The sequence below is a fragment of the Sebastes fasciatus genome, chromosome 18, assembly GCF_043250625.1.
Source record: "Sebastes fasciatus isolate fSebFas1 chromosome 18, fSebFas1.pri, whole genome shotgun sequence".
Taxonomy (NCBI): Eukaryota; Metazoa; Chordata; class Actinopteri; order Perciformes; family Sebastidae; genus Sebastes; species Sebastes fasciatus.
In genome coordinates this window covers 2567909-2587649 of record NC_133812.1, presented here as the reverse complement: position 1 = coordinate 2587649, position 19741 = coordinate 2567909, and the positions used below count along the sequence as shown (strand labels likewise).

General features: G+C 41.6%; 1 protein-coding gene and 1 long non-coding RNA gene across 2 annotated transcripts in view; both read left to right on the top strand.

The window, feature by feature from the left end:
- The window catches only part of pnocb (prepronociceptin b), a 32008-nt gene extending 13565 nt beyond the window's left edge, over positions 1–18443 (top strand). Inside the window, exons 2-3 of the mRNA XM_074615853.1 lie at positions 9444–9684; positions 17554–18443. Coding sequence (XP_074471954.1) covers positions 9544–9684; positions 17554–18207 — 795 coding nt within the window. The 5' untranslated portion in view covers positions 9444–9543 and the 3' untranslated portion in view covers positions 18208–18443. The remainder of the gene's footprint in view (positions 1–9443; positions 9685–17553) is intronic.
- LOC141756264 (uncharacterized) overlaps positions 1–19741 on the top strand; it is a 214979-nt gene that overhangs the window by 102567 nt on the left and 92671 nt on the right. The gene's annotated exons all lie outside the window — the stretch shown is intronic.

Genomic DNA, 19741 nt, shown 5'->3' with positions numbered 1-19741 from the left:
AGCATCGAGCAAGTGCAGTCACTTTAACCCATCCTGTGTCAACGAGTTGACCAATACAAATCATTGCGACCAGCTCATTATCATAAACATCACAAGGCTGCAGAGTGATGACAATGTAGCCCATTAACACTTAATATCCTGGTCAATTGTTTCCCACTAACAAAAATGGCTCCCATTCAAAAGAGAGACGACAGCGGACGATGGCTTGGTAGGTCATTCCCTGAGCCTTTAGAAAGATGGAAATCACTCTCCTCCATTGCATGTAAATAAATCTTCTCCCAAAAAACCTGCAGGCTCATAAAATCAATGAATAAATGCAACTTTACTCGTTATGGAAATTTAGTAAAAAAAAAAAAAAATCACAGCTTTTTAAAAAAAAAGTCTGTTTGCAATTCATTTGAGAGGTTTATCTTATGCATGCGTCTTCATCAAATCATCCAGCCCTGTCGAACAGCAGTTCGTGAAATAGACACGATACACCAATTTCACATTTTTTTCATGATGGTCAGCACAAAATCAATTCGCAGCGGTTAACTAGAAGGACTTTCGCCCAGGACACCGCTTTTTGTGTCCCGTGTGAAACCCGAAGTCAAAGTTGATGTATTTGTCACGTAACCTCCGTACTGAAGTTATGGCACTTCCGGTTTAATTTAAACCCAAACCGCGACTTTTTCCTAAAGCTAACTAAGTTAATCTTTTCCTAAGCCTAACCAAGTTAATCTTTTTCTAAGCCTAACTAATTAGTTCTGTTGCCTAAACCTAACCAAGTCAATATTTTCCTAAACCTAACCAAGTTGATCTTTTCCTAAGCCTAACTAAGTGGTTTTGTTACCTAAACCTAACCAAGTTGATCTTTTCCTAAACGTAACCAAATTGATCTTTTCCTAAACCTAACCAAGTTAATCTTTTCCTAAGCCTAACTGAGTAGTTCTGTTGCCTAAAGCCTAACCAAGTTGATCTTTTCCTAAACCTAACTAAGTAGTTTTGTTGCCTAAACCTAACCAAGTTGATCTTTCCCTAAACCTAACCAAGTTGATCTTTTCCTAAGCTTAGCTGAGTAGTTCTGTTGCCTAAACCTAACCAAGTTGATCTTTTCCTAAACCTAACCAAGTTGATCTTTTTCTAAGCCGAACTGAGTAGTTTTTTTACCTAAACCTAACCAAGTCTAAACCTAACCAAGTTGATCTTTTCCTTAGCCTAAGTGGTTTTGTTGCCTAAACCTAACCAAGTTGATCTTTTCTTAAGCCTAACTAAGTGTTTTTGTTGCCTAAACCTAACTTAGTCGACCTTTTCCTAAACCTAACTAAGTAGTTTGAAAAAGCACGAAAAACCGTTGTTGAAAGTCGTGCTGAGCGTCACAAAAAAGAGGAAAGATTTGTGTCTATGTACATGAATCAAATAGATTACATTTTGTGACTATTTCACAAACTGCTGTGAGACTGTTGAGTCATCCTAGAAACATGCTGAAAATACTGAAGAATGTTAGAAAATATTGGACAAAAATGTTTTGTAAAATGAAAGTACAAGTTCTAAAGCTTTATGAGCATATATTAGTTACTGATGTACCTCAGATCATCCAATGCTCTCCCCATACCGTTTAGCTAAAAGCCTAAATCACGATATTCTAATATGGACCTCTGAATGCAAACAAATGGACATCCATTGTCTAATTATAACTATTATGACAGACATTACACGACTCTTCATTAATAGGACTAAAAGATCATATTAATACACTCTGGTAGAATATTATCAATGTGTGAAAGCAGCATCTTTGTAGTGCCGGAGCGTATCCAGGGCCCACGCCATCGCTTCCACGGCTGCTTTGCTCATTTGTTCAACTTACTTAGTAGGGGCCACTTAAGGGAGAACATAATATCAAATGGGCTTAGTCAGCAAGCTAGCAAATGATCATTGCACAAAACATCTCTGCAAGGCAAACAAACAGGTCCCTCTAATGATTTCACATAAAGCCATTTATATATTTCTAAATGAGCCGGGGTCACACACGACCTCTTTCCTATGCTATTGACTATACGAGCGGTAATGTGGTACAGGGGAAACGGTCACGGCGTGCTGGTTTTTACTTGTTTATATATTTTTACATCAGTGTACCCATCAATACGACACCTACTCTGTGTATTGTTAATGCTTTCCATTCACTCTCATCAATATGATGTCTTTACCAGGGCTGTGACTTCTACCCCCCTGTCTCCGTCTTCATCACACCTGTGAAAACACTTCCATTGGACCAGACGGGGGCTTGTGTGGGCCAATGGGACATTAAAAGTATTTTTCTTTTATAGTGTTACATAACATTGCTTACAGCAGTTCTTATCATTGTAAATGTAGATTACATTTACAAAACAGGCCTTCATTTTTTAACAAACTTTCTTTTATCCTCAGTATATTCATTTTACAGCTTTGTTGTTATTATAGATATTGACCCTCCCAAAGCCTGATTCTAGCATTATGTAGTGCTTTTATTGTAGAATTGATACTCATTATGTCCGTATAAGCAACACTATTACTGCTATGAATAATATGTGATGTAGGCGATGAATTAGTATTCATATTAGTAATATTTCTAATATGTTGATCATCTCAATATCTGTATAAATAATGACTACACAGCTATCTGAACATGTCAAAAAAGGAATCAAAAGCTTTTCCTATATTTTAAAGGTGCTAAATGCAAAATTGGGAGCATTCCTATTGCCTCCCCATAGCTCTCAACATGGCGGCGGCTCGCAACTAACGGCAAAGAACGTTTATAGCCAAGAATTGAAAGTCAATTGGTCGTTCCATTGCAACATCAGCGCCCAGCAGCAAAGCTATACGCTTCCGCCATTTTGGACTGAAAGCGACTACCGGAAGCCAGTAAAACGTCCGCCTAAAAAGTGCCATACAAAAGAAAAACAAAATCATTTCTATTCTGTTGTCATATTCTACCAAAATGGTCTGTGATGAGCAATAAAATATTAGAAAATAAGCGTTTTCAGTCCAAAATGGAGGCAGATTTGTCTCTTTGCTTCTATACTCTTTGACTAAGGGACTCGCTGCTCCACTCAGCTGGCAGTTGAAGAGGTAACGTATCCACCTGATTGGTTTCTGCTTTTCTGCGTGCTGTGTCAAACAGGAAACAACATGGCTGCCTGCTCGTAAACTTTCTGTTATTTCGTCTAAACAATCCACCAAAATCTACTTCTGAAAACATTTTAAGAGAGAAATAGGCCATGATGCCACAACTGAATCTGGTTTCATTTTAGAACTACATCGCCTAGTTTCACAGCTTGGTCCAAGTTTCGTGAGCCAGACGTGTCGCGCTGGATGGGCTCATTTGCATAAAGGACTGTTCCAACCTTTTCATTTTGAAAGAGCAACGGCCAATGAGGAAACTCCAACACTCGGCTGACCAATCATGTAACTTCATCACTCACTCAGTGACAGACTTTTGCGTTTGTATTGCCAGGGATCTGCGGCGATGTCGGCAACCCACCCGACCCATCTTGAAACACGGACCAAGGAGTCTAACGCACCCGCGAGTCAGAGGGTGCAAGGGCCGGTGCGCGCCGGCTGAGGTGGGATCCCGGCCCAGCGGGGACGGGCTCACCACCGTAAAGTGGTATCAGTGCCGTTGTATCGGAGCCGTTTTGCGAGTACGAGTACATGAGCACAGTATCGGACACGATACCCGATACTGGTATCGGTATCGGTGCATCCCTAATCCCAACATCTGTAGAAATCATGACTACACAGCTATCTTAAATACCAGTGGAACGGTTCGGTTCATATAATGGTTTTGGGGTCACAGTTTTCGGTTCGGTTCGGTACATTTATGTTACAGCGAGGAGGTCATGTTCTGATTTCAATATGCTTTTCATTTATTTGGCAAAAATAAGTTAATAAATGTTTGCCTTAACAAAAGTATGGCTTCCATAAGGAACATAAACACTAAAGAATAGGTTTTCTACAGTGCAGCTAAATGCAGCTTTATTATATTCATATAAATATGATGAAGCTATAAACTAACATTGAAGCATAAGCTCAACCAGAACCATGCTATAAAACATAGCTTTTTATCTCCCACTTATTCAACACTGGCTCATTGATCATAATTCTTATTATAACAGTTAAGGCACTCAAATACTGACATATTGTCCATAAGAAAAAATAAATTACAAAAATAAAATCACAAATGTCTTTAATGTAAATGTAATGTTCCATCTTAAGGCTGTTGGTCAATCCTCAACTGCTGCTAATGCTAGTTTCTACAGGGCAGGCACAACAGACTAACATTCACACGTGAAGGCTCATGCTCTTTGACCATATGCTTTAATTCTGTATTGTTTATGATGGAGTGAGGTCGTATATGCATTGATAAACACTCTTATAGCATTAGATATGACTTTGGCACAGTGTGAATCTGCAGTGGGAGGCTGTCTGAACGCTGTGGGGAAACGGACTCTCCATCCAGTCTGCTTTTGTTTCACTCCGCTGATCGACACATTCGGTTGATGCCGTTGTAATTAAATGTTTCCAGTGTCCACATATAAAACCGACTTCAGTTGAACAGTGTCAGCGTACAGTTTGACACAAATCGTTGTCAGTTTAGCTCGACTATCATGAGCAACTGGCCGCTACAGCGCTGATATCATTCCTGGTGTGCTGCCAAAACTTTCCGGGTAAAACTCACGCTCCAGAGTTTCTGTTCCGCGAGTGCGAGTAGTCGACATAAACAGCTGTTTGGGTAACGGCAAATCGAAAGGATGTTGCGGACCGAACCGAACGGTTCGGGTCAAATACACAAACCGTTCCACCCCTAATCTTAACATGTTCGCATGGCTATCAACATGGCGGCGGCTGACTTTTTTTTCTTGTGAAGTTATGACTTTATTCTCGTAATATTATGACTTTTTTTTCTTGTGAAGTTATGACTTTATTCTTGTAATATTACAACTTTTTTTTCTCGTAAAGTTATGACTTTATTCTCGTAATATTACAACTTTTTTTCTTGTGAAGTTATGACAATATTCTCGTAATACTACGACTTTTTTCTCGTAATGTTACAACTTTTTTCACGTAATATAACGATTTTATTCTGGAAGTCTCCGATTTTTTTCCCTTCAATGTGGCCCTAAACCTCTGTAGTACATTTGCACTTGGGCCCTCACTGCATTAGACTTATATACTATATACTTACTTACTATATACTCATCACAATGCTCAAATGTTTTGTGGCTCCAGACAGATTTTTTTTTTTTCTTGTGTCTAAAATGTCTCCTTTGATAGTAAAGCTTGCTGACCCCTGGTATAGACCTATGTGTAGACACATTCCACATTTTTTCATGTTCAGCTGACCACCTGTGCACGGTGTCTTTGAAGGTTACACAAATAATTACTTAGAATTAATTATCTCATAGTGTATTAACACTGTCACTGTTCTTTCCTTTAAACAGTTCTTTCCAGGAACTTTCCTATGATATGATTTCGACGGTTAAATATGGGACTCGTAAAGTAAAGTGTTAAAGGGAGACCTAAAACATTTTTCCTGCATCAGCTCCTGAGAGCAAGTCGTTTATGGCGAGAAGAGCAATAAAGAGGTACTAAACCAGAATGAAACTTTGCAGAGACACCATTATTGCTCATGAAATTAATGAATTGCTTATATACTGTGTATATATATATATATATATATATATATATATATATATATATATTTTTTTATATATTTCTTAAAAAAAGCTGTAAAAACCCACTGGGCTCTATCTGTCCAGCGACAGACAAAGTTAGCGACCAGCTGGGGAAACTTAGTGGAGCATTTAGCTGCTAAGAGCCTGATATTTCCCTCAGGAGTTGGTGGCAACTAAAGAGAAAATGATTCGCCAGGTGGCAGATGGACTCAAACACAACTCCAAATGAATGCTAATGCTCCGTGTGTGCTAGATGTGATGAATTCGCAAACTGTTGGCTAACAAGTTTGCTCTATCAACTTAAAAGATGATAATATATCATTGTTGTTTACAGCTTGTTTCCGCTGCCCCCAAGTGGTCAAATAATATAATGCTGTTCTTGTAAACAGACAAAAAGTTATGTTTACATTCAGTGTTACGCATTGATTGTGTCCTTGAGGTCGTCTCGATTGCATTTCCTTTCCTCATAAAACATTTGCAAAGCCAAATTATTTTAAATATGTTTACCTCCATGTTTTACTAGCTTGCGCCCTTCTTCTCCCCTGCCTTTGCTTGCAAAGTGGGGTGGAGAGCAGACCAGTGTCGGAGGAACGTAGTTTCTGGGATGGGGTTTCGGGGTGGAGAAGGCCGGTAAGGTATCGGGGGGCATGGAGGGATTTGTATTTGAGAAGGAGTTCATAGGTGATGCAGGACTTTATTGGAAGCCAGTGAAGGTGGATGAGTGTTGGGGTGATGTGCTTCCAGGGCCTAGTGCAGGTGAGAACCCTGGCAGCTGAGTTCTGGACATACTGGAGCCTGTCCAGGGCTTTGCTGGGTACTCCATTACAGTAGTCCAGACGGGAGGTGATGATAAGGGTCCCTGCCACGGAGTCAGAGACTGATGGCCGGAGTCTGGAAATGTTTTTGAGGTAGTAGAAGGCGGATTTTGTGACGGATTTGATGTGTGACTGAAATGAAAGGGTGGAGTCCAGGGTGACGTGTGTCGTCGGCGTAGGAGTGGAAACTGAGACCATGGTGACGGATACTCTGACCATGTAGATGGTGAAGAGGAGGGGTCCAAGCACAGAACCTTGAGGCACGCCTTGGTTGACTGGGGCTGAGGAGGAGCTGGAGTCACTGATGGTGTAATATGGTCACTTTTGACTCTCCCAAATTACAAAATTTTAATTTTAACCATCAGAGTATGTAATACATAGAAAGGCAAACAAAATGACATATAGTCGTTAAGATTTTAATCTGTAACATGTTTATTTTGTTATGGTTTTCATTCTTACTAAATGTCATTACCACAATAATTACAATAATGTTCATTTTATATATCTAGCTTTTTGAATTTCTGTAATATTTTAAGACATTTAAATACATTTTTCATCAAGCTTTGTGTGTCATATAAATATTGATTTAAAAATAGGGGATTTCATGATTTTCTCCTCACCCTGAAAAATTTAGACAGTAACCACATATGTCAGTCTCCATACACAAAAAAATATAAAATATGTTGTCAAATAAAAATAAATAAGAGTGACTGTCCAGCTTATTTTTAAAGGGACTGTTTGTTCGTTTTTAAAATTTTTTAAGTGTTTTTATTGCCAATGTGTGAACAGGGTGTAACCTCTCAGCCTGTAGACTATTTTTAATGTGAACAATGCGGAACGTTTTTTTCGCGAAAATCTAACAGTTGTGACGTCATGCGTTTTCGCCAGTGCCTTTAATTTCAGCTCTGTTACATTGCTAACAGTGTGTAATGTAGCTAACGTTCGGTTAGAAATGGAGTCCGCTAACGCCAACAAACAACCAGCCCCCAGACTCCAAAATAAACTCCACGGAAGCACAAAACAAAACAAAGTTATATCTGGAGAAGCCCGTCTTGCTAAACAGGAAGGTGACGGACATCGGGGGGGAAAACTAGGATCAACATTGGCCGGGCCTTCGATTCATTGAGGGACCTTCTTTTGGTTTTGGGTATCAAAACGGACCCCGAGCTGGCAGAATTCCTATTGGACAACTAAGTTAACATTACTATCAAGCATGTGAAATATATAGTAATATTGTGGTTATAGCTGGCTAATGTTGCTAAAGTTATTCAACATGATGCCTCTCAATCACGTTCAGTCTCGTGTGTGTCGCCTCGCTGTTTTGATTGATGCTCGCTTGAGTCTCTGTAGTGCGAGCATGAGTAACAGGACGCTGACTGTCTTCGACTTAACGGCCACAGGTACCACTGTTAACAAGCAATTTCATATTCCTACATACAGCCCCTCTAACACTGTATATTTATCAAGCATATGACAATTTGAACATAAATCCCAAATTTCTGCTGGAACTTAAAAATGCCCGTAGTAGTTGCAGATACAAAATGGAGACTTGCTCATAGAAAAACAGCTCCGTAGCGCTACTGGAGGTCTAAAACTATACAGGGAGCCTTTAAGTTACTAACGTTTTAAAGGATGAATTAATAATTGTTAAAGGGACTGTTTGTAACTTCTTACACGTATAAATCATTGCGGGTCGGTGTCCCATGCGCGCTCGCGTGTGGCTACGCTGTTCAGACTCAGACTCCAACACAAACTACACGGAAGCACCAAAACCTCTTGGTTGTATCTAGTGAAGCCCGTCTGTTAAACAGTGTTGGCCGCGGTCGGAGGACGCAGGGGAGACCGTAGCTTTGGTCTCCAGGACCGGAGTCTCTGCTGTACTCTGCTCCTCTGCCTGCTTGCCTTCATCCACACACCACGCTCCTTCTCGCTCTTTCGCTCCACTCTTACGTGCATGTGCGCACACTACACACTGCAGAAGAGTTAGTTTAGCTCTGAGAATATCTAGTGAATGTACAGTGGACGTTTGTGCAGAAATAACTGCTGCAGCTCCTCTGTTCCCTCCGGCCGCGGTCGGGAGGCTGAGGCAGGAAAAGCCAACACTAGGATCAGCAGTGATTCATGGAGAGACCTTCGTCTGGTCAGCTAACATTACTGCCAAGCAGCTGAAATATAGAGTGACATTGTGCTTTTAGCTGACGTGTGTCTCCTCACTGTTTTGGGCGATGCTCGTTCATGTCTATGTAGAGCGAGCACAAGCGCGAGCAACAGGACGCTGACTTTCGTTGACTTAACGGTCACAGGTGTCGCAGTTAACAAGTAATTTCTGATTCTTACAAACAGTCCCTTTAATGTAACAAAACATGCAACACTCATAACTGAATGAGCACTACATAAAGGGGGCATAAGTACGTTGGTTTATCTTATAGCCGTGGCCATGGCTCATAAGCCAGCAGAGGCCATATGTTTCTGGTGAGGCAGAAGCAATCAATGATGTTGTGAGTGGCTGTTTTTTCTTTATCTTTATGTTATTGGATGATATCGTGGTGAGGGACAGGATAGATGGGGGTCAGGGAGTGAAGGTCAAGCAACAAACACCGTGCACCTGATTCACAGTTTTGTATCCTCTACCGAGCGGCTTTTGTTGATACAGGGCACGACCCACGGTGTCTTCAAGCACAGATCCGCTCCCCGCTGCTGTATGATTTCCATCAGTGATCCGCCCCAGCAGCCTGTATAGCGGCCGCTTCCTGCCCACTGGAAAATACCCATTTATTGCCTTATGCTCTCCATCCCACCCACATTGTCCATCTCCTGGTGTTGGCTGAAAACTCTCCAACCACCAACGCTTTGACCGACTGCCCAAATCCAGCCGGTTGATTCCTGGAATAAACTGGAACTGATGCAATGTCCTGTCACTGCTTTCTCCCTGTAGGCTGGACCCAGATCCCAAAAGGCTTTATCTCCCAACATTCTCCAGCTGTTTGACCCTGCTGGGCTCCTGTTTGTCCCTGCCTGTGTGGCTGAGCTGAGCGATGAAGATCCCTCTGTGGTACCTGGTGGTGGTGCTGGCGTGTCTCTTCACCCCTGGACGCAGCGACTGCCAGGGGGAATGTGTGGCCTGCGGCGGCCTGCTCCTGCAGCAGCAGCAGCTGCAGCAAGCTTTCAACACCATGGTGAGTACGTGTGTGTGTGTGTGTGTGTGTGTGTGTGTGTGTGTGTGTGTGTGTGTGTGTGTGTGTGTGTCACTGTTGATAAGAGCATCCATCTTCTCAACACTGTATTGTGTGTGTCAATATATACAGCAGCACCCTGATAGGTGTGTTTGCCTGTGTATATGGGAGTTAAAATGAGGTTTGGATGATGTGATTATATTGTTTTTCTCTTGCAATGAAATTGTGATTTTCGAAGCACTCAACCAAAGTGTTTTGCGAATAATTCATTAGTTTCATTTTACTTTGGGGGCATCATAGTGGTCGAGGGGCTAAGACCCACACCAAGGAAACACTTTCTGTCAATTAAAGGCAAAAAGCCTCTCCGCAAAAATTATTTTCAGATTCTAAACTAGGAAGGAAGAGAAAAAATAAAAAGAAGAAATAGTAATAGTAATAATAATATAAAAAAGTTTCCCTGATGATGGCACTAGAGGAAAAGTGGTGGGTGTTTCAAAGTTGTTACAATTCATTGTGCGGGGGAAATGACGGTCTCTTAAGATTTTGTTACTAAAAAACAAAAATGTCAACCTCATGGTGGCGCTAGAGGAAAAGTCAGGGGATCCCCAAAGTCAGTAAGCTTAATTGTCTGGTCTGACCAGTGATGAACCACGTAGTCTAGCTAAAACGAAACACTACACAAATACAAAGGTGTTATTTTTCTGAGCTCCTCAACAGTTGGCATGTCGGAGATACATTTCAACCGGACAAATTTGGTGTTCTTTCTGTCTCATAGTGGAAGTGGATTATTTGCATATAGGGATGTCCATAATTAACCTTTTAACCATTAACCGACATTAAGCATTTTAACCGATTAACGCTATCGGTTAAAACGGTTCAAAGAAATGTTAATAATTAACTCAAAAGCTGAGCGGCTCAGAGGAGCGGCTCGTCTCTTTAAGGAGAAAAGCTGGTCCACCTTAACAGCCCACCTTAAGAGGCGGAGCCGGAGTTGCAGGATACAGGAAGTTGGCTCCGGTCTCTAGCTCGCTAGAGCGGAGCGGAGGAGTTGTAGTTTCATAGCATTTATTCACCGACAAATAAACTGTCCACACACTGCTACACCTACGATCACAGCTAGAACGCCACCAACAAACTCACACTCACCGCCAACACACACACACGGTCTGTTGGAAACTCACTAAAGTTACGCAGACTGCGTGTGCGGCGGCGAGCACGAAGCCTCCGACAATGCTAGAGCTGCTAACGTAGCACAAATACACACACTGTTTGTTGGTCACTCGCTAAAGTTACACTGGGCAGACAGAGTGTCGTTACGCCGGGCAGACACACAGCTGACAACCTGCTAAACTAAACTAAATGTGTGGTGGAGACTTTTACTGGGAAAGTGGCTGCATGTCTGCGACACTACACGCAGCATCGTGGCTGCTAAGTTAACGCTCCCGGACGGTGAACTGGAGACTCCCGTCAACGAATACCTGTTGTGCTCCTGCAGCTGGTACACCGCTGCATGCGAGGCACAAATCTTGTCAGTTAACGGTTAATAATCGGTTAACGAGGGTCGGTTATCGGTTAAGAACATTTTTCAAAACGAGCATCCCTATTTGCATGTGTAAGTATCTGCAGCACTCGTGCAATGCTTCGAGACCAACATGAAGGTCCTCTGCAGCCTCTGCGCTGAGAGAACGCGATTGCTCTCCGGACTCAAACCCCCCAAACTTCAGTGCGCCACACAATCTCATTTTCAAACCACCGCGAGACACAGTGGGTAAAAATAGTCGGCAGGCGTCCATGAATAGCTGTAGAACGGCTAATTTAGCTGATAATGATGCAGAGAAAGACAGCTGGGACCTTTTGGGGAGTTGTAATAGAACTCTGTAATTGACTGCTGCTCAGTATCATCAGCCCAGGCTTACATCGGTGACTGACACATTTTATCAGCTCCTCATTGTGTTAGCCGCTTCCCCATTGAGCCACAGATGGAATCCACTGAGCAATTCCATTGTTTCCCACTCCAGACTGAAAGAGTGTGTGTGAAGCCGCCGTGTGTTTGTTATAATGTCAGGACCCACTGATTTATCGGCACGCACACCTACACACTCGTGGACGCGTCCGTACACACACCAGGCGTTTTTTCATAGTGTCATCCCTTCCACTGGCTACACTCATTGTGTAATGCTAATCTTAAAGGTAAATGCCAGCTTCTCTTTACATTTGTGCTACTCATCCGTGCTACAGTTATTATTTACATAATTCTGAGCAGCTTCTGCATATTGTCTTTTGTATATATATAAAAATCAGGATTAATTTATTGGCAACACTAAGGTAAAGTGGGAAAGGAAAAAAAAGGATCGATGGTGGCGGCATTACAGGCTGTTCTCATACACCATTCCTAGTTATACCTACGAAAAAGTAATGCACTGTAATTTATATATATCCCACAAAATAAATTTGTATGTAATCCAAGTAATTGTGAACCAAGAAATATAAAGAGCGACAAACGCCACGTAGGCAGGAGGTCAGGGTGATTGGGTGGGTCAAAAACCTTCGCCTAGGAGACCGGTGTTCGTACCCCATGTGAAACCAGAAGTCAGCGTTGATTTATTTGTCATAAAACTTTTGTTCTTATGTGACGCCACTTCTGGAGTTATTCACAACCTTTTCCTAAATGTAACTAAGTATTTTTGTCAAGTTACACCACTTCCGGTGTTATTCTAACCCAAACCACAATCTTTTCCTAAACCTAACTAGTTAGTTTTGTTACCTAAACCTAACTAAGTTGATATTTTCCTAAACCTAATTAGTTTTATCTTGAAAAGACTGGAGCGGAAATTGACACGTGCGTCACGTGTTGCTGGACATTTGTAGGAAAACCTACAAGAAATGTGTGAGAAATCATACGAACCGTTGTGTTTAGGTGACCCAATTGGTGAGAGCTGGAGTCTAGGGACACTCAAGTATGAGACATGAGGTAACCAGATGTTTACGACAAAAAAGAGACTATTTTAGGTGAACTTCCCCTTAAATGACATAGACAGGTTTGCACATGCATTTACTCATTGTAATCATAATTATCAACTCAAAGCCTGATAATATATAAACACATACAATATTCCACTTTAACATGGGACTACCGTCATAAAGTGAAAAGATAAAGACACTTGATGAAGACAGGGGAACAGGTCTGGCTGGTCGCAGGGCAAACAAAGTAATGTCCTTCCTCCTCCCCTCCCAGTTATAGGAGCACTGATCGTGTGCAGATTGAGCTCACCTGTGTCTAGTTGCCTCTAAACAGCACAGGTGGCTCCTCTCAGAGCTCATCAGGGTTATGGCAGACATGAAACCTAACTAAGTAGTTTTGTTGCCTAAACCTAACCATGTCGATCTTTTCCTAAACTTAAGTAGTTTTGTTGCCTAAACCTAACCAAGGCAATCTTTTCCTAAACCTAATTAAGCAGTTTTGTTGCCTATACCTAACCAAGTCAATCCTTTACTAAACCTAAGTAGTTTTGTTGCCTAGACCTAACCAAGTCGATCTTTTCCTAAACCTAAGTAGTTTTGTTGCCTAGACCTAACCAAGTCGATCTTTTCCTAAACCTAAGTAGTTTTGTTGCCTAAACCTAACCAAGTCAATCTTTTCCTAAACCCTAATTAAGTAGTTTTGTTGCCTATACCTAACCAAGTCAATCTTTTCCTAAACCTAAGTAGTTTTGTTGCCTAAACCTAACCAAGTCAATCTTTTCCTAAACCTAATTAAGTAGTTTTGTTGCCTATACCTAACCAAGTCAATCCTTTACTAAACCTAAGTAGTTTTGTTGCCTAGACCTAACCAAGTCGATCTTTTCCTAAACCTAAGTAGTTTTGTTGCCTAGACCTAACCAAGTCGATCTTTTCCTAAACCTAAGTAGTTTTGTTGCCTAGACCTAACCAAGTCAATCTTTTCCTAAACCCTAATTAAGTAGTTTTGTTGCCTATACCTAACCAAGTCAATCTTTTCCTAAACCTAAGTAGTTTTGTTGCCTAGACCTAACCAAGTCGATCTTTTCCTAAACCTAAGTAGTTTTGTTGCCTAGACCTAACCAAGTCGATCTTTTCCTAAACCTAAGTAGTTTTGTTGCCTAAACCTAACCAAGTCAATCTTTTCCTAAACCCTAATTAAGTAGTTTTGTTGCCTATACCTAACCAAGTCAATCTTTTCCTAAACCTAAGTAGTTTTGTTGCCTAAACCTAACCAAGTCAATCTTTTCCTAAACCTAATTAAGTAGTTTTGTTGCCTATACCTAACCAAGTCAATCTTTTCCTAAACCTAAGTAGTTTTGTTGCCTAAACCTAACCAAGTCAATATTTTCCTAAACCTAAGTAGTTTTATTTTTAAAAGACTGGAGTGGAAGTTGACACGTACGTTACATGTTGCTGGATATTAGTAGGAAAACGCACAAAAAATTAGAAATATTTTTTCGTAAGAAATCATAAAATATTTGTTTGAGGATACGTTGAGCACTAACATGGCCATCAACCATCAGTCATGTGTACAGATTCCTGGATGGCACAAAGGGGGTGGCCAGTTAGATTTCAAGTGTGACCCTTACCACTCTTCTGGTTCTGTTTGTTGACCTTAACCCAACATCAACCCAATCCTTTTGTGTTTTAATAACTTTATTTGACGGATGGCAGAATATGTGATAAAGGTCCCCAGCCAGAATTGAACCGGGAATGATGTGAGTAGTCTAACCTTGACAATATATTTAAGTATCAACCCTTAACCATAGTCTCCTGACAAAAGAAAGCCTTTGAAGCATCCTCACTATGCAGACTTCTCACATCCTCTTCATCCTCTGGCCCTCACAAGTATATAAATACATGACTGCGTGTGCACACACATACACACACTCATCTCCTCTCACTCATAAACTCCTTTAGATTGCTCCATTGATCTGACGTGGAGAATCCCCTGGTGTGCTCATTTCATTTACGATGGATAATTAATTTCCGTTGATAGATTCACAGCGGAACTCCCTCTCCTCTCATTCCTTTGATGTGAGCAGGTTTTCTGATAACAATGCAATTTATCTCGTTTGTGCGCGATTTGACGAGTAAATGGGATTTGCGTCTTACCTCAAACTGAAATTTAACTCAGAGGGCACGGGAGTTTAAAAAAGGGAGAAAGGAGAGTGCTTAAGTCTCTGTAGCGTGGCAGCCGTATCCTATTTGCTCCGTCTGAAAAGGTAATGCACCGTGGTTTTCCACATTCACAGAGTATAAATTATATATTCAGTCTGAGTTGAAGTGAGTCAGCAGGTTAAATATCAGGGCAAAAATGATTTTCAGGTAATAAAACGTGAAAAAGTAGAAAGTATTTTGACCAAAGAAAAAACAAAGAACTTGAAAATGTTCTTCATATGTCCTTACCTCCGTACCGGTATAGTCCTGCAAGTGTTCAGGCACGAAGCCCAACTGTCAGGTGTGATGATAATAAGACAGGAAGGTCATTAAAACTGCACAGAGAGTCTATATAAAAAGTTCAATTCCAAATATATATCATTTTAAGAGCAAATATATCATTACCAGAAGTTGAAGAGCCAATCTGGGAAAAAAAATTGGACATAATTTACCTGCTGTCCTTCAAACTGATTTGTAATTTCCTCCAATTCTGTGCTGCCAATCATTTTGCAGAAAGTAGATGTCACATTTATCAAATGATGGACGTCTCATATTGGCACATGACTTTCCATACACGCCCCAACACAGAGGGGACAAAGCCCATTAAACTCCCAGGACACACAAGCCGTCTAGGTCAAGAGACTGCTTTCTCTGCCTGGGTCTGGTTGTAGCCTGCAGCAAAGTTTTAAGGTTAAAAAAAGAAGTGTGATTGCCATAAATAATATGCTGACCTTGGACAATATGTTTATAAACCTCAAGTTGATGCAAAGATGAAGAAGTATGACGTTTTTTAAGAGCCCTTAACGTCACCTATCCTCCCTGATTGACGGAAGTCGGAGTGTTTTTAAAGCTGCACTGATCAATATTTTTATGAGAAATGGTTCTAATGTGTAATTTGAAAGGGTTGCTCATAATGACGAACCCACTGAGAATTAATAACCAACTCTGCAATTTCCCTCAGCTCTACGCAGCATTTTAGCATCTTTCAGCAAATTGTTTTGGTTTTCCAGTCCGCAACTTTTGGTTCAGTCTCACAGCTCTCATCAACCCCACTTCTCAACAGGCAGCTGTTTTCATCAGTAATGTTCTGACAGATCCACTGTATGCTACCTTCACCGCAAAGTTAGCGACTAGATAGTGAACCTAAGCTGCATTTCCATTTCCACAGCACGGCCCGACTCGACTCGCTTGGAACCAACCGTTGTTTTTTGGGTATCCATTAGCAAAAGATGTGGATAGTACCTGACTTTTTCTGTTATCACCTCGGTTAAGGGTTCAAATGATTTGAGCCAATACCAGAAGCTTCAGTTAAAACACTACAAATCACTGGTTGGTCAGAGAGAATGGTCACTAGCGCAACACGGAACATCCTGCACCAACCCGCCATTTTAAATAGCCGAGCTACCTTCAATAGCGACCACAATTTGTTTATTCACTTGACCAAGATTTTTTTTTTAAATGGCGGCCCGCAAAATCCACTATGTACATTTTACCGCACAATTGACGAAGTGCAGAAGTTCTTCTGTTCGGTTCGGTTGGTTCGATGTCACGGCAATTTCGAAAACAGGTGCAGCTGTTTTCTCTTCGGTTGCACTTTGAAAGGTCAGCAGCAACCGAGGTCAAAGTTGAAATAATTTGAACTTTGAGCGCAGCGCTCGATGGTGGTGTGCCACGCCAAGGGCAGTGCTTCCGCCTAGTCGGGCGGCACCGCTCTCTCCATAGGAAAACAATAGCACAGCCAGCGCAGAGTGATTTTGCTGCTAATCATGTGTGGGCGGTTTTAAGGTCCAGACACACCAACCCAACATCAAGAACTAGCAGCGATGAAGGCCTGAACCCTCCGTCGCCTCACGTCGCCTTTGTCTTGGCCGACAAGTTGCACTTGAACACACCGCAAAGACTAGAGCCGACGGCTAGTTAGCACGTACGTTTTGAACCTGCCTGAGAGGAAATAACTCTCCACACCAGCAGGCGGCGGTAGTCTGCATTCAACAAAGGAAACCGGAAGACCGAGGACTGCGGATATATACAAGCCGTTATTATGATTCGCGCATGAAACAAAGCGGCGTTTGTCGACCATTTTCACACCACTCTAACTCACCGCTTAGCTTCATTCCAGATGTTCATGTCGTTGTGAAAATATCCGTGTGTTGGGACGACCAGATGAGATGAAGATGAAAAATGAGAAGAGACTCCAGTGTTTGCCCTCTAGACTTTGCTCGTCGGCTTGCTTTCCTCACGTCCGTTTCTCTTCTCGTGCACTGATTCGTTTAAGCTGAACAGCAAATCAGAGTGATTTCTCTCACCGACGAACTCCGCCGCCGATTCGACATGCTGAAAAACCTCCGACTTGGCCAGACTAGAGCCGACAGGGCGGGACGCACCGCAAAAACTAGGCCGACAGACGCTCACCGACTGTGTCGGGGCCTCAAGGCCCCATGTTGCTGCCTGTGGAGATTTATCTATTTAAATGATGTGTCAATGCCTTCCATTGTGTTGCCATACTGAGAAAAATCAATACTCTCAAATTAAACACCAAGAGGCTCAGCAGGCTAATTAAAGAGCAGGTAAATCAATGGATTAGGTCTTAGAACTGGTTGCCACCAGTGCCATAGCTAGAAACTGTTTCACCCCGAGTAAACTCAAATTTAGAATTTTTGATTGGATTAATAAATTAGCATTTAACACACCCCTCATCTTCTCCCTCTGCAGGTGTGTTTGTTGGAGTGTGAGGGTCACGTCTCCTCTTCACTCACATGGGAGGTGTGTAAACGTGCCGTCAAGCAGTCGCACCATCCCACGCTCTCTGAGGGAGGCGCTCTGTTCAAGAGAACGGGAGGGGAGCTGGAGCTGACCTCTCTCGACCTGAACTCTGACAGCGAACTACTGCAGTCTGCAGCCGCAGAGCGCTTCCAGGAGGGGGAGCAGGATGAAACGCCCTTCGAGCAGCGCAGCGTCCAGTATGACTCATCGCTGCTGGAATCCTCCGAGGAAGGGGAGGGCCTGCGGGGTCTGGATCTCAGTCTGGCAGACGAGGAGAGGAAGCCGAGGGAGGAGAGGAACGTGGGGAGCGACAGCCAGCTGGAAGGGGACGAGGACGGCGGCTCGGAGGCCGTCGCCTTGTTCAAACGCTTTGGCGGCTTTCAGAGGGGGCGCCACGGATACAGGAAGCTGATTGGCTCACCCATGAGGCCCCTACAAAAGCGCTACGGCGGGTTCATAGGCGTCCGGAAATCTGCCCGCAAATGGAACAGTCAGAAGCGGGTGAACCAGCTGCTCAGGCAGTACCTGGGCATGAGGAGCAGCCGCAGCGGCAGGTTCAACAACGTCCCCGTAACTCGGGTTTGGAGGCAAAACAAACTGTAACGTCTTTCCGTCGCTCTCGTTACCCCAGTTACCTCAGCCAATCACGTTTTCAGCAGCTCACTCCGATTTGAAGTATGACGTCGCTCATTGTCATCAGAAGAACAGACTCCGCCATCTTGCTGCACCTCTCTTTGTGTCTCCTAGTAACGAGGAATGTTTTGACCGTGATGTCCTTCTTATTAAGCGTATTTTCATGCCATTCTGTGAAATAAAAGAATTAGAGAAGTGCAATTGAATATATTTTTGTGTGTCGGTATATTAAAAAGGGGCCAAATGAGATTGGAAAACTGGTTCATTGCGAGCTTTTCAAAGGAGGTGAGACCCGAGGGCGTGACATTTAAAATCATGTTGAATGCACTTTCATGCATGTGTGGATGGGACTGAAGTCATGGCTTCAGTGTTTTTTTGCACTCTGTAGTTTATGTTATGAGAGCTGTTACTAATGTCCAGTTCTCATGTAATGGACCTACGACATAGGTTTCCCCTTTTAAAATGGCATTTGGGAATTATTATTATTATTATTATTATTATTTGTTACGAAATAGGTTACCCTTTTTAAAATGGCATTTTGGGAATTATTATTATTATCATTATTATTATTATTATTATTATTATTATTATTATTATTATTATTTGTTACGACATAGGTTTCCCCTTTTAAAATGGCATTTGGGGATAATAATAATATATATATTATTATTATTATTTGTTATTGTTATTATTATTATTATTTGTTATGACATAGGTTTCCCCTTTTAAAATGGCATTTGAGAATTATTATTATTATTAATAGTAGTTATGACATAGGTATCCCATTTTAAAATGGCATTTGGGAATTATTATTATTATTATTATTTGTTATGATATAAGTTTCCCCTTTTAAAATGGAATTTTGGGAATTATTATTATTATTATTATTATTATTATTATAATCAAGAATCAAATTGCAAGTGGACCAGCACTGTGCTTTCACGATGGTTCAGTCAGATGGTTGGACAGCGCTGAAGCACACTGTTAATTACTGATATAAGAATCTAATTTTCTGCTTAAAGAACTTAATTAATTAAACACAATGGATGTAAAAGTGGTTTTCTGAACTTTACAACTCATCAAAAGTCTGCATTTCTCCTAAAAAAAATTTAAAAAAGCCTTGTTCACGTTGCTTCAATCTGATTATTGGCAAAAAAAATATTTTTCCTTTCTATTATATTCTAATTTTGGCCATTTAGCGGGGTTAGGGACTGTTTCTCTTGCAGGAATGAGCAGCAGGTTGGCAGGCTCCCTCGGGCCCCTTTCAGTGGAACAATACTGCCCTCTAGTGTTTGAGGTATACTCAGAGACTGACTCGGGGTCCGTTTTGCCATGTCCTCAGTCATATCTGATGTAATTTGTTGGATTTTTCTGCAATAAAAGTTAATTCAGAAATTAAGATAAGGTGTCTGACATATAAATACACTTCATTTATGGCTGATAATGACACGATATTCACAGGCAAACTAAAAGATCAGAACATTTCTAAAAACCAGAAAAATAT